At 38.4% G+C, this 26,769-nt stretch overlaps 1 protein-coding gene across 9 annotated transcripts; it reads left to right on the plus strand.

The window, feature by feature from the left end:
• Window positions 1-26,332, plus strand: MARCHF7 (membrane associated ring-CH-type finger 7). Of its 9 annotated transcripts, none has more exons than XR_008748290.1 (11): window positions 108-256; window positions 5,779-5,935; window positions 10,537-10,695; window positions 12,831-13,002; window positions 14,612-14,779; window positions 17,346-18,465; window positions 18,718-18,887; window positions 20,096-20,228; window positions 21,617-21,730; window positions 23,548-23,596; window positions 25,411-25,561. XR_008748290.1 is itself a non-coding variant. In XM_005238864.4 (11 exons), the coding sequence occupies exons 2-11, from the start codon at window positions 5,789-5,791 to the stop codon at window positions 25,434-25,436; spliced, it is 2,235 nt and encodes a 744-aa protein (XP_005238921.1). In that variant the 5' UTR covers window positions 108-256; window positions 5,779-5,788; the 3' UTR covers window positions 25,437-26,332. The 9 variants fall into 9 exon arrangements, 7 of the variants coding, with proteins under 7 accessions (XP_055667354.1, XP_027644568.1, XP_005238921.1 ...); XM_005238864.4 differs by having other exon boundaries at window positions 20,096-20,205; window positions 25,411-26,332; XM_013300368.3 differs by lacking the exon at window positions 23,548-23,596 and having other exon boundaries at window positions 17,346-18,143; window positions 18,312-18,465; window positions 20,096-20,205; window positions 25,411-26,332.
• Window positions 26,333-26,769: the final 437 nt, after the last annotated feature.

The raw sequence follows: 26,769 nt of genomic DNA on the forward strand, positions 1-26,769 counted from the left end.
CGCCCTGCACCACGCGGCGCGCCCCCTCCCCCCGCGCCCCCCGCCACCAAGCCGCTCCCCCGCAGCTCTCGCGGGAGCTGGGCATGGGCGGGGCGCGGGTGGTGATCGACAGTCGTGCAGTCTCGGCGCTGTCGCCATTGTGTTGCAGGGAGAGGCCGCTGGCTCGGCGTGGCAGCCTGTGGGCCAGGCCCGACTCGGCCCTTCCGGTGGATCCTCAGCTCCCGAATGCCTGCATCGTGAGGGCTGTGCCGTGAGGGTGAGTACGGGGGCTGGCGCTGCTGAGGGGGGGAAGGTGGCCCCACACAGTCCAGCTTGCGCCTGTGTGTGGGCCGGTGCCGGTGGCTCCGCGCCAGGGCAGGGGGGGAACCATTTTGTCTCGGGGCTGGCGCCTGGCTCCCCTGCCCTTCTCTGTGCGAAGTGCTTCTGACGGCCGCGGGCCTTCGCCGGAAACGGAGCGGTGTGGCACTCTGCCTCTCCGTACCTTTCCTTCCCCTTGAGGAGCCACTGCCCGGCGGGGTCGGGGCAGAGCGGTCGACGCTGCCCTTCAGCCTGGTGCGAGCCCCGGTTCGGCGTTGGCTTGGAGGGCGGGCGCCGAGCGAGTGCGGCCCTGAGCTCCTAGCCGGCGCCTGGGCCTGGGCCTGGGCCTTGCTGGCTGGATCGCTCCCTTCAGGCCTGGGGAGGAGAGTGTGGCGCCCTCCAGCGGCGCTGCGAAGCACGTGTGGTCTGGGGCCGGCTGGCTCCGGTCTAGGGGAGCAGCCCAGCGTCATGGCACAAGCTGCTGCGGCATAGGCAGGCGAATGGCATTTGTAAACATTTTTTTTGCTCATGGGGCTCCTGAGAGGCTGTTTGATTTTTTGTCCGTCTTCCTTGATTGAAGGTTGAGAAAATAACGCGAACGAAGAATTGCGCAGACAGACAGAATTGCCCCTGAACTCTATCTTGTTTGTAATCAAAACATCATTGTGAGTAAACACAGAGGAAGGCACGTGATCACAGGTTGCTTGGGAGAAAGTCTCATGAGCAGTTGTACATGCAAAAACCTGTAGACATAAAAGCTCAAGTCTTAGGTAGGCCTAAGTGTCACCGCATAGTTCCAAGGTAGAAAACTGTAATTTAGGAGCTGGGAGTGAAGCATGTGCTGCTTTGTTGTGATTGAGGTTACAAGAATGCTTTAAGCTGATAGTAGAATGCATGGAAGCTAGTAAAGGCTTCTCTTACTGGTAGACATGACTACCTCATCTTGCCCTTCATTTTTCAGTAGAGGAGGTCAAGGCAAAAAGATGGGAGGAGTGAGAGGTTTTAATTTGAAATACTTGCTTTTTTACCTTTTGAGATAACACTGCTTTCCTGCAAAGACTTCTTGGATCTTTTATCTCTTGTAATCTCTGTTTGTGGCTATGTAAGTTCTGGTTGATCTTTTTATAATGTAGTTGGAGGGATGACAGATCATGAAGGGCAGGACATTTGAGCTGTGTACTCAAAATAGGCTGTTCAGCTCCACCTCCCGTTGTAAGTTGGTCATCTGTTTCCCAGGTGCAATTTCAAATTTAAAGTTTGATTTCAGAACTTGGTTTCTTACCAAGTCTTGAGAGGCATCACATGTATCCCATATTCCAGGAGACACAAAAGTAGTTTCCAGTTTTTTGCATGAGATCTTGATTGCTAAGTTGCATAACACGGCATGAACTGATGAAATACGTGTCTTTGATGAGATGCTTCTCACTCTGATGTTCCTTCTCATTTCTCTGTTGTTGGATACCAGCGTGAGTAGTGTCAAAATGATGGAGAAGCCAGAAGTGTGTTTTGCCAGGGTAGTGTGTTGAGGTTGCTCAATGAAGGACACAGCAGTGGTGTCATATTTGAGTAAGGTGTTCCTTTCCTTTGTGGCAACAACAGGCTTTTAAATCACTTCAGGCTGCAACACAACTTAAATGTTGGGGTTTTTTTAAATTTGTTCCTCAAGTAATAGCATCACTATCCTCTGTGTAAATTGAGGTGGCTAGGTTGCCATTATCAAGTCATTGGAGCATGTTGATTACCACTTGTGATTTGTTGAATACCTGTGTGGGTAAACAAAATGTTCCAGGTTTTAATCTGAGTGTCTGAGCTCATTCAAAAAAACCCTTAAGATGCTGGTACTGTAAAAGAGTGCTGTTCTCATTCTGAAATGCCCTATAAAACCATGATATTCCCCTTGCAGACAAATATTATTGTGGCTTTGATAATATATTCTTATTTATTGTGAGACTGCTGTCTTGTGCTGTCCTATGTTCTGTGATAGCTTAGCATGTTCACCTTGACCACCTCATTGTATTACCATGATAAGCATAAGCCTTTTATGTGTATTGTGTGTATTGATTGTCAACTATGAAGACAGTTCCTTCTCAAGCTTTCAAGATACAGTGCTTAAAATGGTTTTCAAAGAACTCTGGACAAAAAAAACCCCAAACAACAAACCCCAAACCCAACCAAAATATAACAACCCAGAACACTTCTTACTAGTGTTGGTTAGGTTACAAAAGTTGAGATGCCTAGTATCTAGTTCTATCTATCTAATATTTTCAAGTCATGGCTCAATTGTCTTCAGTTGCAGATACATGGTTCCATGATTTTTGCTATTCAGATTCAAAGTAAATTTGGATGCCCAGAAATTGAAGAGCTCTTGGAGAGTGTTTTAAAAAACCTGATTAATCTGAATGACATGCTTTATGTTGCTGAATCTTTATCGAAAGGCAAAGATAAAATCCAGTTTCCTCGGGGAGAGGTTCTTTGCCTAGACCACAAAGCCTTTTGTTTTTCAGTACCTTTCCACCTCTGCATCAAACAAGGCAAGGTTCCTCTTGTTAAATGCCTGTCTTACGCAACTGTGATTCATCTGTATAGCATATCCTTCTCATTTGCTGGCCAGGGCCAGGACTGCAGAAAAAATGTACAGTGGTATTAGAGAAGTTAATCATAATGTGTATACATAAACTGACATATTGAATTTTGGATTTTCTGATGTTCTGCCTTTATCTTGTTTTAACATGTTATTTGTGTATAGTTTCTGCAAGATTTCTTTACTTAAAATATATAGACAGCATCATTCTGACGTTCAACTTGAAATCACAGCCTGTGCTAATTTACAAGATTAAGTTGATTGGCAACATTGTCCTCTTGGGGTTACCACTGGAGGAGAAAATTAGTTTTGTGTGTTTTTTTGTATTTGTAGAAGCAATCTGCTAATCTTGGACTCCGTTTCAGCTTCTAGAGATAGTTGGCGCTGGTGTTCACAGTCTTCCACCCTGTGCTTTCCTATCTGAATGCTCTTATTTTGTCTGTTCTGTGGATGTGCATAAGCAATTTTATTATTATTAAGTGATCTCTAAATTAGTCTTGAAGTCCTTATAACTTCTTATGTCTCTTTCCCCTGCTCATCTGGATGTTAATTACTACCGATAGGAGCTTCCATTTCTTATTCTAAAACCTTTGCATATTCTACATATGTCCGTGTTTGACTTCAGTCTATGTTACTTAACTCATTTGGTTCCATGCCTGTCTGAAGCAAAGTGATCCAGAGGCAGAATGATGCATAATGAAAGCAATAATGTTGGCACTCTTTTGTCAAGTACTTAATAGTACAGAATTGGATCTATTATTCTGTGTATCTGTCCTGTATATTTTGTATTGGCGTAGAAGTTAGATAAACAGTGCTTTGGATGTCAGACCTCATCAAGACCTACAGCTGTCCTGTCCAGCATATGGCCTAGTCTATATTACTGTGACAATTTAGCTTCATGCATGGCAGCTTAGAAGTACTAGACTTGCAGTGCATGTTATGGCAGATTACATCTTAAATTAACCATCATTACACTGTCTTATCTAATGTCACAAATAAAAAAAAAATATTATTTTTACATTTTATTGCACAAATAGTCCACTTGAAGTGGCATAGCTTAGATTATTAGATTTGATCATACTGAATTTCTTTTAAGCTTCCACAGTTGACAGTGTTCTTCTGTACTTTGGAACACTGCTTAGAGCATTCTGACTGATACAGCTGTATTTACAACTTTGAGAATTGCACCCAATTGCTCAATATTTACTTAGGAGTTTAAATGTGATCTGTGAAATTTAATGAATTAATGATTTCAGGTTCCTAATCCACAGTTAGGAACATGAGAATTTCAAGATTCCTGAGCTGAGCTTGCTTAACTGGTGATGTCTCTGGCAAAAGTGAATGGGTTGCTAATGTCCGAAGCATGGTCTAGAAGCTGGTGGGCTTCTCCATAATACAACCTCATAGCTTTTTTGTACATGAATGTAAATTTCACTTAAATCTGATACACATTATGTGGTTTTGTTCCAAATAATAAAAAGAAGTTAAAAAAAAAGTCTTACTTGCAAGATGAAACATCTAGGCTACTTTGTGACCTGTGTTGTAAAGCTAGCAGCTGAACATGCAGCCCAACAGTGGTTAAAAAAATCTTCCATTAAGAAAAGTAACCTCAGCTATGCAGCTGTTTGGGCAGTGGAGTTGTACAAACTAGCTTTTACTAGGTAGAATATGTAATGCAGCATGACTTTCTGCTAAGATCAAAGTCCTGAGTATGTGAACTCGAAACCGCAGCCAGACCTGAGGTACATTAGGATTGATGGAGCAGCTTTTCACAGGCTGTTACTGATGAGCATGGCTGAGGTGGGAAAAAACCAAGTGCTTTATTGATTGATGATTTTTTATTTCTGATAGAGCTTATTCCCATTCTCAGGAGGTTATACCAGAATTAAAAGTGGTTAAATGAAAGATTGTACCACTTCTTCTAATCAACTTGTGCCGTTGGAGTTCTCGGCCATCTGTTCTAGAGTGTTAGCTGTCATGCTACTTTTCCTGCACCATACCACTGAGGATACTGCAGTTCTCTTCAATTTAAGTGCTATCTTTTGTGGTCTGGTATTGTCTGTACCATCCTGAGGAGGAGGAATCTGGCAGTGTTAGCAAACCAGTCAGCTAGCTCTCTGAGGTTTTTGAGTAACATTAATTCAAGATAACCCTTCATGGAGTTGTATAATGGCTCAAATTGGAAGGGACCTTAAAGATCATCTGATGACAGGAATGACTACAGGGTCAATTCTCATGCAGAAAAGGCATGAACATTTATTTTGAAATGCCTAGAAATACCAGTAGAGTGAATAAACCCTCAGCGACTGTAAGGTAAATGTATATGCCTGTGAGACACCATGTGCTCTTTTGTATACATTAGTATTAATGGGAGTTGTCTTTGGAGAAGTTAAATATTTCTTTGAGGCTGGTAGTCTGCAAATGTGTGTTTTTCACAGGAGGGTGAAATTTCGTAGTTTTGACCCTGAAGAATAAGTCTGTGTGTAGTAGTTTCTGCAAGTGTTGAGATGCAGTTCATTAACAAAAAAGTAACATAGGAATTTAGGAAATCTGAGGGCTCTTTTTCTGGCTCATTTTGTGTTAATATTAGTGCTGCAGAGTTCTTAGGGGAGTCCCACTTGTAATATAATAGCAAGAATATATTGTAACATAATAAGAATAGCAAAAAGGGCTATGTTGCTAGTTTTCTAACATGGAATGGGAGGAAATGTAAAGAAGAGGTTGCAAAAACTAGGATAAGAAATTGTTTCCCCATCTTACTGATGCACAGTCAGACCATAGTGCTGTGATAAATTTGTATCTTGTGAGTCATATTTATGATGCACTCAGAATGACTTGTGCATGTTTTGCGTGTAGGTCCCTGCTTCTAAAAAAAAAATAATCAGTGTGTCCTTATACAGGATACAAAGAATGGAGTCAAAACCCTCAAGAATTCCTCGAAGGATATCTGTTCAGGCCTCCAGCTCTTCGCTAGGATCTAGGACGTTGACTGGGAACAGTTTAGCTGGTGCATATAGTGCAAGAGAATCTTCATGGAGATTAGAATCTGGATACCAGGTAATGTGTTTTGTCTATTTCTGTAAAGTATAAATTAATTTGTCTGGTTTTCACCAAGAAAAACCCTAACACCCAGACACAGCCCCCCCCCCCCAAAAAAAAAAAAAGGGGGGGGGGGGGAATAAAAGGAAAAGTCCCACTGAGGACCTTGCATTTGTGGAAAAACTCCAAAGATTAATTCTAAAGTACAAGGATTTAATAACCAGGCCAATTACAGTATTCTGCAGTGTGAACTGGTAGTTCTAGGTTTGCCATCTTTACCTGCTTTTGTTTGTAACTGCACCTTTAAAAAGCAGCTGTTCGATGAATGAAGGGCATCCTGACACTTAAGGGTCTGTTTTGGCACTAGTCACTGCAGTCCTAAACCTGGGTAAATGGGGTTTTCAGTTGAGGGGAGGTGAGGATTTTGTTTGAATTTTGATACGTGTAGCGCATTACACTTCATGTGTAGATGATGCAAAAAGTACAGGAAAATGTTGCAGCTGTAAGAGTGACAGTAGGCTGTAATGTTCTGCAGCATCTAGGTTTTTTGTGAAGGTAAGAAGAGGACCCGTAGGCTTACATCATACTTCCTGTCAGTACATTAATACAGCTAGGCTTTGTGTGTAGTAGACAGGGTTGGGGTGAAGGCATTTGCTGCTTTACACGCAGTATTTTACACTAACCAAATTGCTTTTGTGGGGGAAGGGAGCCATGCTAAAGAATAAGACTTCACACTCTGCAGGTACTTTCACTTTGAAAAGAGTATTGCAGGAAGCAGAGATTAAACTACTTCAGCAGTTATTTTGAGCACTTGGAAGCAACAGGTGATTCTTTGGCTCAATTCTCTTACTACTTTGTTTCTGCTCCTTCAGCAGTTCTTACCTCAATTTTGGGCCTGCAAATGTAAGCTCATCCCAGTCTTTGAAATTGCAGAAATGTAACTCCATGGTTAAATATTCATAGTTTTTTTGATAAAATGGTTATGAGTTTGGTCCCTGCTGACAAGCTATCTGGGACACTGTGTTATATAATGCCTTTTCTAGAAACAGTTTTACAAGTAATAGAACATTAATTATTTTTAGCACAATTACATGTGTATGTGTTCTATTTTGCCATATCTAGCACACGTGTTGTTAGTATGTAGGCTACAGGGAGCATGTAAGGGTCGTCTTCAGTCATTTTTGCTTTTTGGATTCCTGCACATTTTTCACTGGCTGGCTGCTCAGCAAAACCAAATCAGAGTCTTACTTTTTTTTTAGGGTTTTATGGACCCACACAGACACAAGAGAGTTATGTACTTTACATTATTTCATTTATTACATGAACTGCAGGGTGTTTACTGCATATTGTCTTTTATTACATGAAGTGCAGTGTAATCAGTGCATTGTGTATTATCTTTTGACTATCTGCTGTTGAACGAAGTGCTTCTAGTCTGAGGACTGATCTTTATAATGCTTTCCAGTTAAAACAGAGGGGAAAATAATTGTGTAGAAGATTTATGTTGTATCCCTTCTTTGCACTCCCAGTTCATAGAAGAAGGTAGTCTGAGAGCTTGTTACACAAGACTAGTGCTTAGTGATAAAGGTTTAGGGAAGCTTCCTCTCTTTACTAACCTTTGGTACTTAAAGAGGTAGTAGGAGCAAATTCCATTACTACCTGCAGGATAAGATTACAAGTTGGTGGAGCAAGAAGAAACATAGTCTAAACAAGATTAAGTTCACTCATATAGGAATGAAATGGGCAGGGCTTTTTGCTTTGTTAATGCATGCAGAAGCCTACCATATTAAGAGCTGCTTCAGTTCCAAATAATTTAAAAGATTTGTCATTTAGAAGAAGAAATTCATGATTTATCAGTAATACTTTGGATATATAGAGGAAAGAGAACTTTGAGACTTGGCTTTTTAATATAAAGCCGTTTATGCAGCTGGAGTCCATACTTGATTATAGCTTCACTCAAAAACTTTCAGGGGCAGAACCGTCAAACTTTAAATATGTGGTTGTGGCTAGGGCTAACAGCAACAAGGCAGGTTTCTATCATGTGGGTTTGTTCTACTTCCCTTTCTCTTTTTTTTTTTTTCATATAGGCATGAATTCTTGTATAGTGTACACTTGAGATCAGTCTTGGTAGTAGTCGCTGCTCATCTGAGGAGGCATAACAAGCAGGGTAATTCTTAACTAATCTGATATATGTGACGTAGCGTTGTTTCTAGGTGACTTAGAATATAAAAATCAGTGTGATGGTATGAAGAAAAAAATTCCTATGGTTTATGATGCAACGTCATTAACCATTTTGTGAGAAATTAAGTGGAAGTTGGTTAGTTGGTTTTCGTTTTCTTTGTTTTAATGGAGTGATAGGGCCAAGTGTGTATATGTATAAATATGCATATAAAATAGACTTATATAAATATCATAAATACATGTAAAATTACACATATGTAAATAACAACGTATAAAATTGTTTTGCATGTTTTCCTGATTACATTTTTCTGCTACTGAAAATAGACGTCAGAAATAGAATATCTAGTGTAATGCTTTAATTGTTAAGCTCTGGCAAGGGATGGGACGTACTCTAAGTTTGTTTTGTTTCAGATACATCAATTAGATTGAGCTTTCCTGATGTCATGCCTGATTGTCTGCTTTCTCTTAAAGTCATTTTTTTCATACCCAGTAGGTTGCTTTGGTCTTGGGACATTTCTTAAAAAAATGAGCACAGAGCAGAGATGCCACAGCTACCAAAAGCAGCTTTGGCATTAGAACCATACATGGTGTAGTTCCATGAACGGGCTTTTAGTGCTGTGCTAGTGTGAGTGTGTTGTTCTTGGATTAAGATCTTTACTGTGGTGATCCAGACACTTAAAATAACTCAGATCTTCAGAATCTAACAGCTGGAGAAAAAAGAAAAGTAAATATTTCAAGATCAGTTAAGTCTGCAGGTATGGCTCATATTAAGAAAATTTTAAGAGAGCTTTACTTTTTGTCTTTAAAATTATGTAGTCTAGTGCCTATGGGCAGACTATCCAATATGAAATAATGCAGAAGCCTGAGGAATCCTACTGAGACTTTGAAATATGAGAAAACTTACTGACTGATACTTTATTTTCAGGTTTAATTTTGCTTGTGAGAATGATAATTGAGTGTAAATATTTCTTTAGCTTTTAAAATCTTAATACTACGAATTTTAAGAAGTGGTGACAGAAGCTACTGTAGTTGTATTAATAGTTCACAGGAAGCAGGTGGACAGATAATCACTTAGAAACTGCTTAAGTGTAATAAAATTTAGATTTCTGTTTCTATGAATTTTACTAATTTAAATGATTATTCTGTGGAGCAAATTAAACTGCAGTGCATCACCTTAATTATAATCTATTCATTGAAATTCAGTGAAACTAAAAGTATAGAACCTCATCCCTTAGATTGTCTTAAAGATAAGATAGATTTGTATGTTAGACAGTTCCCGGTTTTATTGTTAGAAACTTGCCTGTGTAGCCACGGTAAAGATTAGGGCTTCTAAATATCTTGGAAGAGAAAACACAAAAAGAACAGTTAGTGTCACTGCCCTGCAGACATCAGACTTCAAATAATTGGAGCATTTTGTTCTGAGGTAATGCAGCAAACGTTTATTTGCAGGACTGTTCTGCCAAACAGTCTTAGCTTGTTATGCGTATCAAACTGTGGATTCAGTATCTTTGCACTGTGTCTGAAATTAGTTACTGAAACTGTTTATTTTGTAAGCCAAAGTGGTTTTGTACCCGGTGCAGTTTACTGGTTTATGATGGTCTTCAATGTTAGTAATTTAGGAGACAAAAAAGTTTCAGTTTTGTAGTGAAAGATGGAAATTATTTTTTCGCTGATTGCATGAAATATAATTGGAATAATAATGACTAATTTGCAAGACTTCCCTACCAATAGGACAATGATGGATTGTTAGAGTAGACGGCAGAGAAATAAAAAACTTAAGCGATGATAAAGGAAAGTGTTTAAGAATTGTAGAAGATAACTGTAATTTCAGTAGTGTGGTATTTTTTTAGAAATAACTTGATGACATAGTTTACATTTGTTGTCCCATATATTTTACTAGGACAGATCATGCTCCTTTTGTAAAAATAATTATTTTAGTAGGCCCAAAACGTGACTTTTCTTCTTCCCCATGTCTTTGCACCTGTTCTTTCATGTATTAAAACTGATGACCAGGACAAGACAGATGGCTTGCTTTAGTGGCCAAAAAGGCACTTTTGCTGCGATGGAGATTCTTCTTCTACCTGTGCGGGTTTTTTTACTTAACACTTGAAAGTGAGGTCTGTAGTTCTGCCCCACTGCTGGAGTATCTCAGTTGGGGTAATGCCTCAAAAGCCTTTACTTCAACTTCTTACTGTTCAGTCAAATGACAGGATGGATAAAGGAGCTGATAATTGCTAGAAAGTAGTTTAAAAAGATCTTTCCTTTTTCCAGTGGTTCTCTCATAAGCCTGTTTCATTTCTTCTTGGGTATCCCTTGAGGTTTCTCCTGAAAGATTTCCAGATTTGGTAGTGCCTCCACTTCCCTGTATTTTCAATATTCAGATCAGATACCAAGTTCATTTTGAGTTACAAGATGCATATGATAAGCATGTTGTTCTTCAGGAATCCAATGTATTGAATAGTTCCAGTAGAGACTGGGGAATTGGAGAAACAGACACCCATGAAACTCCTTGGAAGCTTACAACATCCTCTCCAACTCGCTACTCAGGGACACTTGATCATCCACGTTCTGGAAGATTTTGGGGAAGCAGAAGCAGATTGGTGAGAACTGTTCATGTGTAATACTTTTTAAAAAATGGCAACAACAACAACAAAAAATGCAAGGTTTTAACTTAGTCTTCCTAATCTGCAAAGCTGCTAGCAGGGGCTCACTGTAATGTTTCTAGGTAAGTAGGTGGTACTAAGTCAAGATGGACGGAAAGCAAGAAGGTTGCAGTGTTAAGAAATTAGATGATGAAAATAATAATGTATATTTTTTACTAATAGTTAAGAAATAAAGTGAGAGTGGTGCTGCAAATACCAATTTACAAAGAAAAAATCAGGGTGATTAGAATCTCATATGTGTTGTAGTCCTACAGATGGCAAAATTAATGTTGTTTGTACTCTGCTTCTTGCATCAGGTTTCTAGGTGGTGTGGTTTTTGGATGCTGCCAGCTTTGTGAGTTAACACAAAGTTCATGGGTTTGGACACCTGCTTTAGAAAATTTAACTGTGGAGGAGTAGTTCATAGTCTGACTGTATTTACTTGCATGCTGCTTACAGCGTACTGCGAAAGAAAATGGAGCCTTAACTGTCACCTGACTGAGATCCAAGGCTCAAGCCTCAACAGCTTAACTGGGCTCCAGAATGTGCCTTCGTAACTTCAAAAATTAAGTAGTTTGCTGCTTTGCCGTGCTTATGCACTGTAGAGGGACAATAAACCACTTTCAATTGCAGTAGAAATATTAAGATGAGAAAAGCAGAGAACTGTGAGGATGCTTGGTGGGAAGATACTGAACAAGTGAAAATTCTGCTCACTTTAAAATGGAAAGATGTTTGGGTCCTTAAGAGTGCTTTCACCTTAAATAGATCTTTGTTTTCTTAGTGTGATTTAAAGGTGACGACACTTTGAGATAAGTGGGAGGGAGAGAGGAACTGTTGTGGAGTTGCTGGCCTTCAGGGGAAGTAGTGGGAGATGTCTCTACATGTAGTTGAAATGGAAATAGTCTGTGGTTCAATTGGCCTACATATCTAGTCAAGTTGGTGCTGTAGAGTTTTCAAAATGGTATATTTTTTTCCCATTAAGGTTAATTTTTCTCTTAGATTAGGTTCTAATGCAAGTGAACATTGCAGAAGACACTGTTGAATCTTCTACTTACCAAATATCAAATTATTAAAACATAAATTATATTTTAAACAGATTATTCATGAGGGAATTTGACCTGGTTTTGTACTTGGTTTGTGATGTTAGTTTCTGTGATTCCCCATCTGTCTTTCATGATGGCATAAGAGAAATACTTAAATCCTCCTTAGTTCTAAAGACTAAAACGTTGTGGCATAAGCTTAGTAGAAAACATAACAAAATAAAAATAAAACACAACTAGAACATCCACTGTAATTTGATTGATCCTTAAAGGATCTTGGTTGTAGGTGCTTTCTGGAGCACAGACAGCTTAATTGAGCTTTTTGATTGAGCTGAAGTTTTTAATATCAAAAAATAAACCAAAACTATTTCAAATAGAAAATTAGTGCCTTGGCAGCAAGTATCCAGACTAACAACTTTACAGGCTATCCCAACTTTTTAAATTTTTATTTTATTTTTTTTTTTTTAGTACTAGTTTCTGAAAAATGCTTTATTTCAGTGCTGTACACTGCAAAAATCATTTTGTACCCATTCTTTACTCTGAACTGATTCAGTTGCACTTGAACTTAATGTAATCAAAGTGTATCTAGTCTAAACAGTTTGCTAGAAGCCAGAGCTGACTCCTTAGCCAAGTGTATTTTAGGTTGGTGAAAAGTAAGCTGAATTAGTTAAACTGTTAAATAAATTAATGAAGGTGATGAGTATTGGCCATTTCTGGACAGCAAAATTATGTTTCCTTGGAGATCTGTAAAGCTATATTTGATCATGTTTGTAGCATCTTGCAAGTCAGGAATATCTTTTTCCTCTGTAAGCCACATCTATAAAGGAAGAATAATGCTGATTGTAATAGAAACTGGCTTTTGCTGGTAGGACTGTATTGAGTAAATCTGGAAATACTGGTCAAGCATAGATCCTACATTATTTTTAAATAGAAAGGCTTTGCATCTTAAAGTTGTTCTTTACTATTTTTCTGAGTCTGTAACATTTGTGCACTTTTGTTAGTGTAACTATATCTGAAATACTGTGTAATTTTTTTTTTTTTATGTTATTTCAGTCTACATCTTCTTCCGCTCATTTTGCATCTGGGTGTTACGGTGAGTCTGAGAGAACTCAGGGAGCATATTCAAGACTGCATAGCCAGCAGCGAGATAGTGATTCAAAGAGACCTAAGCTATCTTGTACATCTACCTCTTCTGTGAGAAGTAATGGCTTGACTGCCTTTTCAGGTGAGAGGTTGATTACTGGAGCTGAGTTACATGAAAATTTTCTGAGTAGCAAGATTAGGTTTTATCAAGTTTTAAAAGACTTTATTTGAAGTATTACACTTTTATTAATTTTAAAATCCTATGCCTTACAGAAGAGTGTGTTCACAGTGATAGCGGTATCCAAAGTACTAAGAATGCTGTTAACATGGTCTTTTGAGAACCCAGTTGTGCTTATGTAATTTTAAAATTATTACCTGTACTTACTCCGTTTGCTGTAAAGATGAACTTTGTGGCTCAAATATGTCTTAATTGGTTAAGATTTCAAAGAAAGAATGAGTGCAGCTGCTCTTACTTTGTGAGTCAAATTGTGTTGGTAAACTGATGTGTGCCAGGGGCAGCAGAAAGGAAATCTTTACCTTGCTTAGCATTGTGTTCCAAGAAGCATAGTGTCATGGTTGGTTCAAGCACTGTTGTTAGGGGTCAGGGAAGAAAAAGTTATTTCTTAGCAGGGCCTAAACTCACTTCTATAGGCCAGGCAAAAAGAAACTTTCTATGCTACGAGCTCTTTCAACAAAAACTGAGATTTTCATTAAAGCTGTAAATAAGTGTATGGTATTGGATAGACATAAGTTAAGCAGTATGCTAACAAAAGCCTAAATGTTAGGAAATAACAGTCAGAAACTTACATTGAAAATATTTCTAGAACAGTATTTTGAAACAGACAAATAGATCCATTCAGGTTACCCCTGTGAGTATGGATCGGTGTTCTTTTTATATCCCCTTTTGGAACCATGCAGCCATCCAAATAAAAGCTAAAAAATTCTTGCTCAAAACACAATATTGTTGATGCTTTCTTACTCTTTGCTAAGAAAATGACTGCCATTAACATTTGTCATTATAGTGTAGGACTATTTGTCTTTCCATTTGTAGATCGGTTGGTCGTCACACTGCTGACCATTGAATGCTTAAATTTGGGTTTACAAGTTAGCAGTAAAAAAATCAAAGTAGATTTTTCAGAACCATTGAAGAACACTATTTTGAAACAACAGTTTTGTTCACAGCTGAAGTGTGTACAGTTCCCTATTTAGTTGTTGTTGCTGTTAACAAAAAACAAGATCCCTTTTTAAACTGACATGTTTTACTCTGCAATATGAGCAAGAATAGTATTACTCATTGTTCTTAAAGTTGTGTCTAAGCTGCATTTATACCTTTCTGGAAAGTGTATTCTAGGAGCATTTAAGAAGCATCAATAGAATGGCAGCATTTACGAAGTCTTAAGCTGCTGTGTTGCCATATTGTGAAGCCTATTTAATAACTAGCTACCATTAGAAAGCAAGATGCTATTTCTCTTCCTTCTCCTATCTTGTATGAGTGTTAATGGGTCTGACTCTTCACAAAAGTATTATTACTTTTTTCCAGTTCAGCTTTCAGAACTCATTCAAGTGCCAGAGTCAGCAGAGTGCTACTTACTGTTGGCTTTATGTTGGCAGCTGGCCACCTGATCAGCTTAGTGGTATTGTTAAACTCACCCTTGATACGGGTGTAACCAGAATGCATGCTTAAGCACCAGTTTTAATTTTTTTTTTTAATTATTACAAAACCAGGGGATTTACTTACTTTTTCTTTACAGATTCCTCTTGGAGGTACAGTAGGATTCCTAGATCTTCATCAGTGATGCTTGGCTCCCTTGGAACTGAGCTAGTGAGAGAGCGAAGAGAATTAGAAAGAAGAACAGATCTCTCCGTTAATAACCTGGTGGATCACAGCTACAGAAGCAGTGACTTTTCATCTTCAACATGTATGTATTGTACAGCTGAAAGCTTGTAAACCCATAGCTTTCATGTCTGTTAGTTTCTTTGCGTGTTCTTTTAATATTTTCTTCAAAACACAAAGCCAAAAGTTCTATTTAATTTTAAGGTATCCTTTTAAATGAAGTCCATTGGCCACTTTCATGCACTAGCTAAACTGTCAAAGGATATATGACTGGTCTAGCTTGTGGATGCATTCAGTTGTAAGAAAATGGCATCGGTGTTTGCCACTGTAACTGTGTGAATAGCCAGTAAGTGTCATCTTGTTCATCTTCAGATCTCTTTGTACTTAGGTGTAGGAAAAAAAATAATGTTATTTGATTGTGGAAAGGGTTTTCACAGAGGGGCCTGTATCATATTCTCTCTTTCCATTTGGGTTCGCAATTACAGAAGATAAGCAGAAAAGATAAAAACTAGTTGCAGATTTCATCCTGAAGCTTTACCTCACCAGGAGAGTATATTTTAATGTTATCATGGTCTGTGTGGACAGTTGGAGTTTATCTGGTAGAACCTAATGGGAGAAATGGATGGGTGGACAACCCTGCTTTGTACTGTCTGTGCTGCATTTCTAGCAGTAGTGTCACTGTTCAGTTCTCTAAAAAGACCTATGTTCCCTGCTGTGTAATCAAAACCATATGGCAGATGCTTCTTTAGTTAGTCTGCCAGATGCATAAACCTCAACTTCAACAGTAGAAGGTGGTTGCCATGCAGAACTGTTCTGGGGGGGAAAAGAAAAAAACCCAACAAAACCACCCACAAAAAACCCCACCAAAACTACAGACACTGAAAGCTTCAATTCTAGAATGCGTAGAGAAAGGTTCTGCCTCCTAACTTAATTTGCCTATGCTTGTTAAGTAGTTAAAATATTGAAGAAGTTTCCCTTCTTATGAGGTTAGCGGGCTCCAGCAGCTTCCTCCTTCCCTCTCTATTCCGCCACTCCCCCCCACATCTAGCCATTTGAAGGAAGGAGACTAGCTCATGTTAGCCTCCTCAGCTGCTTTGTGTAGTGTTAACTACAGCTGGATGCTTCTTAGTGTGTTGAGGTACTTACATGGTATTTACAGGAAATATGCTTATAAGAATCATAGAATGGTTTGGGTTGGAAGGGACCCTTTAAGGTCATCTAGTCTGACCCACCCTGCAGTGAGCAGGGACATCTTCAACTAGATCAAGTTGCTTTAGAGCCCTATCCAACTCGACCTTGAATGTTTCCAGGGACGGGGCATCTACCCACCTCTCAGGGCAACCTGTTCCAGTGTTTCACCATCCTCATCGTAAAAAAATTTCTTCCTTATATCTAGCCTGAATCTACTCTCTTTTAGTTTAGAACCATTACGCTTTGCCCTGTTGCTGCAGGCCCTGTTTGAAAAGTCTGTTCCCATCTTTCTTATAAGCCCCCTTTATATATTGAAAGGCCCCAATAAGGTCCCCCCAGAGCCTTGTCTTCTCCAGGCTGAACAACCCCAACTCTCTCAGCCTTTCCTTATAGAAGAGGTGTTCCATCCCTCTTATGACTGTTGTAGCCTCCTCTGGACCTGCTCCAACAGGTCTGCATCTGTCTTGTACAGAGGATTCCAGAGCTGGATGCAGTACTACTGGTGGAGTCTCATGAGTGGATAGACGGGGAGAATCACTTCCCTTGACCTGCAGGCCACTGGGAAGCACTGGGTGATCAAATGTACAATTAATAAGCAGGAGAGGACACAACAATGTGGTAATAGTTACCTAACTGACTATAAGTACTTGAGGTGGAGAGCAGGTGGGAGTACTAATCCAGAATGATTGAGCCTGGTGGTGTTTAAACCAGCTGTGTAGCTGAACATGTGAACTAACTTAGTTCTTGCATTACTTTGATAAAAACAATAGGTAGATAACCTTTTTGGGCTGGAGTAGTGGAACTACTGTATTTCTAGGATTTTTTTAATTTTTGAGTTCTTGGTTTAAAACGTTGTATTAGTAAATACTTTTAATTTAGATAATGCTCAATTTCTGTAATCCAGAGTCAATATTATGCTACTTTTAAGTAGTGTTCATAACTGCAGCCTTTGATGTGCTTACAATGAGAAGAGTAAGGGTAGCTTGTTCTAATAGGTGGGGAATACACTTGACTTTATCCATGCATTTGTTGCAGGTGCTCTGGCATCTGCTACGTTGCTGAAACTTTAACTTGTATTTCTCAGTCTACAGGCAAAGTGGACCTTAATAGTATTGTGTACAGTTTGCTGTTTTTAACTCCGGTGCTGTTCTTATGTAACTTCTGACAAATGGTCAGAATTTTCATATTCATGTATAAGAGAGAGAGAGTCATACCTTAATAATCTGAAGATCCCAGATGGATTTACCAGACTGAAACCAGCCTAGGTTTCAGCTTAACTTTAGAATTCTGGTAAGTAAATTTAAATTTAATACTGCTCTGGAATCTGTCAGGTTTGAAAAAAATTTGAGTAGGATCACAAAAACTTGAATTTCTGCATTTACACAGTAGAGTTATCCATCTGGATTGTAACAATTGGAGGACATCTTGTGATGGTATTTTCCTCTGCTTTTCTGTAACAGATCTTCAAGACAGGCCTGCCTCTTCATATGCAGAGGGAGCAAGACCAAAAGAGAACTCATTAAGCGCTTTGAGGCTGAATGCATCCATGAACCGCCAGTTGCCTTCTGATCATCGGCCATCTTTTTTCAACAGAGACTCTAACATGAGCTCTTCAAGATCCAGCTATTCTTCAAGACAAAGGAGAAATGAATTGGAGTCTCCCCAGAGGAGCATGCAGCCAGCATTTTCTCTTGCTGCCATGAGAGATGAAACTCCTTCTTCAAGTGGTTCTGAAAGGGTTTTATCTTCTCAGAGGTCATTGAATGAGCCTACAGCTGACAGCGAAGGGAGGCGCACAACCAGACAGCTGCTATCTCGTTTAGCATCTAGTATGTCATCTACATTTTTCTCTCGAAGGTCTAGCCAAGATTCATTGCATACAAGACCATTAGGCTCTGAAGAGTCAACGGTCCCAAGAGTTCAAGCTTCTACTCTGTCAAGCAGTAATGGAGCTGCAACTCCGTTGTCCGAAGTTCCAGGACTTCAGACATCTGAAGCTTCTCAGGGATTTAGTTTTCTTAGGCGAAGATGGGGTTTATCAGGAGTTTCACAGAATCATAACTCAGATTCAGATGGAGAAAGTTACAGGCCAGACTCTGAAAGTAGGAGCACAGGATCCTGGTTATCATCATCTCTGAGGAACAGATGCACACCTCTCTTTTCCAGACGAAGAAGAGAAGGAAGAGATGAATCCTCAAGGATCTCTACCTCTGATACAACTGCTAGATCACAACATGTCTTCAGAAGAAGAGAGTCAGGTGAGGAGACCTCTCTTGAGGCTTCAGATAGCCCTCCTCGGGCTTCTGTTAGCAGACCACCAACACCTGCAGTATCTGGTATTCCTGCAGCTACTGCCTCCCCACCACATTCAGCCCACAGTAGGAGAAGTTCTGGAACTCTGCCTGGTTCTCTCTTTCGCTTTGCAGTGCCTCCAACATTAGGAAGCAGTCTGTCTGACAATCTTATGATAACTGTAGATATTATTCCCTCTGGCTGGAATCAGTCTGATGGACAGGAAAGTGGCAAGTCTAAAATACCACCTTCAAGAGATCCAGAAAGGCTCCAGAAAATTAAAGAGAGGTAAATTAGTATGTTCTTTTGAGATAAAATTCACCTGACTTAACATGAGTTTTCTGTAACTGTGATGTTAAAAGGAAGCTTTCCTTCTAAGAAGGTGGCAACTGAGTCTTGTCGCCTGTGTTCTCACTTTTGTCTTTAGAAAAACTTGTTTTAATCCTTGTAGGTGTTAGAACAGTTTAGTGAACAGAATTGTCATTATAAAAAGTCTTACATTAAATGTGTCACAGCACTTGTTGATGTTTCTTCCTGCAGCCTGCTTTTAGAAGATTCTGAAGATGAAGAGGGTGACTTATGCAGAATCTGTCAGATGTCCTCTGCAAGTTCTGACAACCTTCTAATAGAGCCATGCAAATGCACTGGCAGTCTGCAGTATGTTCACCAGGAGTGCATGAAAAAGTGGCTGCAGTCCAAGATTAATTCAGGTAAAACAGACTCTGGACCAAGGTAGATTTCCAGTTAAATTGGGAGGCTTAATATTAAGGGTAGTCCTCCTCGTTAAAATTATTTGAAAAATGAGCAGCTGGGGACAAAGAGCAGTGTGGCACTTCCAGACTTGTGTGTCTGTGCAGTTTCTCATGTGATTAGTTCCAAGAACTGTATTTGTCATTTAAAGGATCATGTTTCTGGGTTTGTATACTAAGACGTTAGAAAAAATACAATATTGCGGAAGTGTAGCTTTAGAACTACTTACCACTTTTCTCCACCCTTCCTCGTGTATGTGGTTCTAGTTGTTAAGACTTTTGTAGATGTGCTTGTAGCAGAGTGATAGGGATTTGAAAATCCAAGTGTTTTTCTACTGTAACTGTACTTGAATCTTTTTTTTTTAAGATACTAACTCCTGTTCAAGTCAGTTAAAACTACTTATTCAAAACAGTGCTTCAGACTGCGTATAGATTTTTTTTTGAAGAAATACTTCAGAAATTGCACACTGTACCAATGTTTTTGTAATAAATTGATTGACCAATTTATAACTTATCTATAGTATTTTTAAGACTCAAAAACAGGTGGCTTGGTAGCAGACAGGAAAACAGTGAATACTTTTTATCAAAGGAAGGTGCTAGCACCTGTTTACTTTTTTTACTTACTATCAGAGGACCCACATCAGAGTAGGGATGTATTAGAAGCCTCAGCCTGTCAGAGAAATTAATTTGCAGTATTTAACTACAGAAGATGTAAATCTACCACAAACTTGCTTTGTTCATCTTGTTGCTTATTAGAGCAGTTTGTTTTAAACCTGGTACTTTAAAGCAAAGCGTTACTCTGACAATAACTTTTAAGCTATTCCAGTATATTTATTACTACTTTTGTGTATATTTGGATTACACTGTAGCATTCAAACAGCCCAAGCAGCGATTTTATGTCAGGCTTTCAGTAGGAGACGTTTGGTGTCCAGAATGAACATGAGGCAAAATATGTGGTGTTGGATAGAGAATAAACATTCTGTAGCATTTAAGTTCTGACAGTAGCAGATAGTTACTACATTTGTTTTAGAGGTTTTCTTTTCTTCTAACCTTGCTCTGCAAAATAAACTCAAATATTAAGTTACAGTTTGTAATGCTTGTGTAATTGTTTCCTATGTTGTTGATTGTTGCAACTTGACACTGACTTTCCCCCTGTCCCTCCCCACCAGGTTCTTCTTTGGAAGCAGTAACAACTTGTGAACTGTGCAAAGAGAAGTTGCACCTGAATCTGGAAGACTTTGATATTCATGAACTCTATAGGGCACATGCGAATGAACAAGTTAGTATATTTTGCATAATTTGGTAAGTGTTGTTTTAGTGCTGGGAGGGTGCTCTTCTTTAGAGAAGGGAAATGCATCTCCTTTTCAGAAGGACTGATATGCACATAAAGGAATGTCAACATGGAACAGATTTTTCTCCTCAGTGTTCAGAGAAATTCTGTCTTCCTCCTGTGCTTCCCATAGCTGAGCTTTCAGTAAGTGTAATCTCTTACCCTTTTCTTAGGTGCAGATCTGTCATCTAGCTTTGCAGTCCAGTGTCTCTTGATACATAGGTGCAGTGAGAATACTAGTATGATGAGATTGGATGTCACATTAAGTCATGAATTGTCTTTGCTTTTAGCCATCTTTTAACACGCTAAAGCAGTTGGTTTAAACATACCATTTAAAAATTCTTCTGTTTCATCAGAGTGGTAGAAACTAACCTCTTTTCTAAGAACTTCCTGCTGCTCCCTGAAGTCCTTTCCTAAATCAAAAATAAATGCATGCCCACTAGTATTACTCTCACTACGTAAAAAAATTATCCTAGAACTACTGGATTGTGTAGTGTTTAAAACTGAATAAATAACAAAAATCTGGTGTTATTTTAGTGAACTTTATTCAGAAGGTTTTCCTTATTCTCTGGGTTGTGTTCTGTGGATATAGAAAGACAATGAAATTTGCCCGCCTCAGAAATCGAAAGAAAACAGAAAATTACACCAGTTTTGGGGCCAAACGTCAGCTTCTAATTCTCTTACTATTTAGAGTAAGCTCTTACCCTAGTACTGTAGTTCTGTCACTTAGGCTAGACTCTGAAAACTCTTTCCTGAGAGTGCCATCATCTTCTGTTTTAGCACAACTGGTTGTTCGTTTACTGTCACTGTACTTAGATAGAAATAAGAACTTTGAAACTTTTTTCCTAAGGAATTGAGACTAAATGATCAGATCAGCAGTAGCATTCTGAAAGTTTTTATCTTAGGAGGGAAAATAATTTCTCAAAATACTTAAAACATCACAAGGTTCTTTAGAGTATTTCCCTTTATTTTGGCTTTCTGTAAAGTGTTGTGACCACTGAAGAGAAACCAGCAAAATTTGTTGGTTTTATTTTCTCCAGTGGTATAATACTCTGATTCTTAGATTCCTTCCCATGAACCAATAGTGCTGACTGAAATTTTATTTGTAGAGCTTTAGTTGTCTTCAAGGATAACATGTTAGATCTGGGATCTAACATGGATGTGGATGGGAAGAACCAGAAGTATAAGTAGCTTTTTGGAATTTCAATTTTTTTAATACTACATTTCACTAATTCTCTTGGAACAGCTAGAGATCAAATTTATAATGTTTCCAGTAAAATTCAATAATTATTCTACTTTTTGAATCATATATGCAGATGCATCACTGACATTCTGAATGTTTCTTTTCATCTCCTTTAAGGCAGACTATGAATTTATCAGCTCTGGTCTCTACCTTGTAGTGTTGTTACACTTATGTGAGCAGCGCTTTTCTGATATGCTAGGAACTGCAAGTGAGGCCAGCACACGTGTCAGAGTAAGTACGCAGTGACTTTATGACAGGAATTGCTCGTACAGAGAACTTGGAACTAGATAGTTACCTGGAGTGACCTAGGAGCTAGATACCCAAAAAGCATGCTTATTTAACAAATTTAGGTTTGAAATGATCAGGGTTTGTCAGTGCAGTAACACCATGCATTTGAAGCTGAAGGTACTACTTCATTGCAGTTACTTTGTTGTAAAATCATTTTTGTCAAGGTTGTTGGTAATTCATTGCTTTGCATGTATTGTCATGATTGTTGAGAATTTATGCAGAACTGGAAGGTTAACCTCCCTGTGTACAAAAGATGCAGTTGAGAATGTTGGACTGTCTTATTTGATTAATTTTTCTTATTATGCCAGTTTACATCTCAAAGGTCTATACCTTGCAGTGCTTTTCTGCTGGATTGTGCCTAAATATGTACTTGAATATTACTTTCTGCAGCTGACTAGCTATATTATGATTTTCTGGCATTAGTCAGAATTCTTTATTAGTGGTATTCAGCTGGATTCTTGTTACTTAAGTGGCTTGGCTTAGAAATGCAGTAAGTACACATTTTACCATTAAGAGATCATAATGCAAAGTTATTTCTGCATAGTGACGCATTCAGAAATCCTGTATTCTTACACATTTATTTGATACTAGGTAATGAATCAGTGTTCTTCATCAACTGAGCTCCTGAAAAGCTGATGACTTTTTTTTTTTTTAATGACATAGAATTGACAATATTTAACTTGTCCAACACTTTCTGGAATGGTTGCTAGCAGGTACTCTGCCTTTGGGGTAGAGGCAGGACTGTGCTCTAATTTCTTACTGTATTAGAACAGTGGTCCTCTTTTTTTTTTTTTTGTACCCATCTAATGTAGTGCACGATCCACAAATGAAATGTCCAATTTTCTCTGCTACAAGTGTAGAAACATAAAAGACATACAATCTAATAGTAGCCAGCATCCAATGCAGGTTCTTAGCTTGAGTGTATTGCGGAAATACCATATTTTTACTTTTTTCATCAGAGGTGGCATTACACAATTGTGTGATGCTGCATTTTAAACCAGGGAGAGCACCGATGCGTATTTCATACCCAGCATACAACTGACATATGGAAACCATAGCGTTATATTCTTATTTGCTGTGTCTTAACATCTGGACTATCACTGAAAGAGTGATGTAGGTTGTCACTGACAAAAAAGCACTTGGCTGAGACTTTCAGAATTGTCTAAGGAACTTGTATTCTTAGGGATTTTGGCTTTGGATTTTGATACTATGTACTTCTAAGATTAAACTGCCACCAATGCCTAATAGTAATCCTGCTCTTGAACTTTATAGTTAAAATCTTAAGTGTGTTTATGCATTTTCCATTAACCTCGTTCAGTCAGAGGGCTCTGTTTTGCCTTTTAATGGTGAAGTAAATGAAATGGATGCAACTAATGAAGTCCTTACAGATCGTGGTTTTCTGCATTACAATTTCTAGGAAAAATTTTCATATAACTGGCGCTTGTTCATGTGTGCTACTTTTGAAAATGATGTTTTACAGACTGTAGAACATGAAGATGATGCCAGTAAGCGCTACCATAAACATTTGACATAGAGTGAAAGCTGAAATAACTGTGCAGTAGCAATTTGAAATCTAGTGTGTGGGGATTTATATTAAATTTTGCACTGATTTTTGTAAGTTGGGCTAATGGGTTAGGATAACCAACCTCTGGGGTGAAGCTTTGGGATGGAAAAAGTGAAGAAAACTTTGCTAACTTGTTGCAAATCTCTGCAGATAACTTTGCAACTTTTAAACTACTTTCTCTCTGCCTTGTTTCTAGTTTATTAACCTTGCAAGAACTCTTCAGGCACATATGGAAGATATTGAAAGTAGGTGCTTCCCCTCTTTTCCCATTAGATCAACTCGGAAGTTAAATTTGAGTACAATCCTCCTTGCCAAGATTCATAATACTGAGCTTAATTACTGAAAATCTGACTTTACCCAGCAGTGGTTTTTCCATTATCAGTAGGATTATTCCAAGGGGGAACTGGTTTTAATTCTCCATGATTAATTTCCCAACAGCATAGAGTTGTTTAGACCACAGAAGTGTTTTCTGCAAGTGACAACAAGATTCCTCACTAGATACAGTCTGGTTATCGTAATTCAGGTAGTATATTGTTACAGGATTGGTGGTGACCAACCATCAGGTTATAGCCTTTTACATGAGTCCTAGTAGAAAAGAAACATTTAAAGTTGAATTTCACTGCACTTAAGTTACCATACTTACCTTGCCATTTCCTCTTTTCCCCTTGCTTTTTTTGCGCTCTTCTCCCCTTTCTTTTTTCTATCCACGCACGGTTTTTGGTTGTGTGTATTCCTTGTTAAGACCTATCCACTTCAGGAATTAAATTTAACGGTCGCCAGTTTTGACAAAGGACTAGCCTACTTTTCACCTAATGGCTTCTTCAGTATACTTAAATTCAAAACTATGTCCTGACTTCTAATAAAGGTATTCTGAATCTAATAGGCAGTGGAAGGGTAGTGGATCTACCTTTTTGTTTTTCCTAGTGTGCATGTGAATGTCAACATTCAAAGTTCATATATGAATTTTCAGTGCATAGGATGTATTTAGAGTATGATAGGGAATGTTGTATGTGTGTGGAAGTCTTAGTTCAAGGAGCAGGTGATTATTTCTGCGTTCAGAACAGACAAAGGTGTACTTGAGTTCAGAACTTATTCCTAAGTTATGTGCGTCCTTACTAGAGTAAAAATTAATGAGTGCCATTTTACACAGTAATTTGATCTATATTTGATTCAGGCTTTACCTAACCTGCAGGTGAGGAATACAGGGTTTTATGTTTGTTATTGGTGCTACTTTAGTTACATTTCTCTTTTAGGATCTGGGGAAGTGAGGAGATAGGCATTGCTTCTTTCTGTGTTCAGAGATGGGACAAGTTACTCAAGTGTAAATACTTTCTTGCCTGCAGAGTTTGCTTAAGTGGACAATTACATTCCTGTTTTGGACAAGCAGCACTTTACAAACCTATTGTAGATGTGTGTGCTGACTTTTTCTTTAATCATAGTTGACAAGTATGTATTTGTCTTTTAATTCAGCTTGCAACAACAAAATCCTATGCATATGTGGGCTTTATGTTCATTTTGCATATGCTGAAAGAATGGGGGTGGGAGAGGAGCTGCTTCCAAGTAGGCCTGACATAATTGCATTAAGCAACATACATATATATGAAAAATTTGTATAAGAGTCCGTTTGTTTAGACTGCAGAACCTTTCTAAATATTTTAGTATCCAAATTGTTCACTTTGTGAGTAATTTCTTTTCCTTGTGTTGGGTCCTGCTGTCATGGATTGAATATGTTCTCCTCTGAGTGCTGTTGGAATTAGCCACTGTAAACACTACATAAAAGTTGAATCTCTGGCGTAATTAAGTTTTTCTTCCATCTATTTTGAGGAAGAACAGCAGGAGGACACTGCATTTTGTAATGTTGAGTTTTGATTTGAAAATGCTGTATTTTTCTGACATAAGGTGCATTTAAATATTAAGCTATGTAATTACACAAGGTTTGGGCGGGTGTTCAATCTGCTATTTAATTTTATAATATTACCTTTATTTACACTATTCATCTTAGTGTTCTAAGTTCACAAACCTTTGTAAAGGCTTCTAATTATACTATGTTGTTCAATAGCTTCCGAGGATGATTCTGAAGACTGATGCTGGTAGAACCTTCATACTGCAAGAGATAAATAGAATTGCTGCAGAAATGCTGAACTGGCAAGAACAACGTCAACATGCATTTGTTTTTTTCCTCTCCTTAGTAAAAAGTGCATTGAATATTACTGTAGTTTTTGAAGTATTGTTGAATTCAAAATCAGCTGCTCGGCAGTGGGACTCAGTGGACTTGCAAACTACTCAGCATGTGCAAGGATTAGATAAATAAAAAGCAACTTCCCTTTTTAAATGATGAGGATGATGTGCTTTGGTTTGGAAGACAGCAGATTTTGAATATTTAAGAAAGCTATATCTCCCTTTATGTTTCCTTCCTACTGTAGTCAGATTTCTGGTTTTGTCTATCAAGTTTTTCTCCTCTACTGGCACTAAGTGGTTATAGTGAGTTTCAGGGTGAGGGTGGGCAGGGAGGGTGGGGATGTCCGTGTACTTAATTAGGTTTTGTTTGGGTTTTTTAAATGCCTCTGTTGCCACATTATATAATAACTGATTGCTTCCAGTGTTAATGAATGAACAGGAGGATGAGCAAGATACCGTTGAGATTAGGTTTTGGTTTATTTGAAGATTATTATTTAACTCAAAAAGCAATAAGAACTTGCAGTGGTCTTCTAATACTTAGTGATGGCTTTTTTTATGTACTGGTTTGGAAATTGGAGATTATATTTGATATTATGTGGCTATTCCGTTATGGAATATTGCAGGTGTAAACTCTTGCATTTCAGCATTCCTGGCAGATATGCAACTTGATAAAGACCTAAGGTTGTTCAGTTTAATCAGACTTTTTTAGATCCCACCTTCACTGTTCAAAGCACTGGCTATCAATGTGTTTTCTAGTGTTGTCACTTCTTTATAAATAAAGACAATAGAGGTATGCATCTTTACTGGTATTGTCCATTTTATTTAAACATGGATATCTACCAGCACTTACACTTGAAAATTTAGAAGGCTATAGTCTGTGGTATATCTTTACTAATGTTTGTAAATTCTTATGCAGATATTTAAGATTGTATCTGACCATTGAAATACTTTATATGAACAGTGGTACAATAAATTGTCATACATGTACTGTAATTGTATTTCCTATAAATATTTTAATTACTATAGTACCAATGTATCTGCAAAGAGTGCAGTATGTTGAAATACCTTGAGTTTAGTTTATTGTTACAGTATGTAAAACTAACTTGTGCAGAAGGAAGGATGTGCCTTAACAGCTGAAATGAGCTCACGTGATTTTAGGAGTTAATTTTGCTAGCATTACATAAGATGGCCTGTCATCTGTAAGACTCGAAAGAAAATGGAATGCTAAGGAAATTGCTTA

This window comes from Falco peregrinus, chromosome 8 (genome assembly GCF_023634155.1).
Source record: "Falco peregrinus isolate bFalPer1 chromosome 8, bFalPer1.pri, whole genome shotgun sequence".
Lineage (NCBI taxonomy): Eukaryota > Metazoa > Chordata > Aves > Falconiformes > Falconidae > Falco > Falco peregrinus.

Coding starts and splice junctions, on each gene's coding strand:
- MARCHF7 (XM_013300367.3), top strand. CDS start 5,789: ATGGAGTCAAAACCCTCAAGAATTCCTCGAAGGATATCTGTTCAGGCC. Junction 18,466..18,717: donor CTCCAGAAAATTAAAGAGAG/GTAAATTAGTAT, acceptor TTCTTCCTGCAG/CCTGCTTTTAGAAGATTCTG. Junction 18,888..20,095: donor GCAGTCCAAGATTAATTCAG/GTAAAACAGACT, acceptor CCTCCCCACCAG/GTTCTTCTTTGGAAGCAGTA.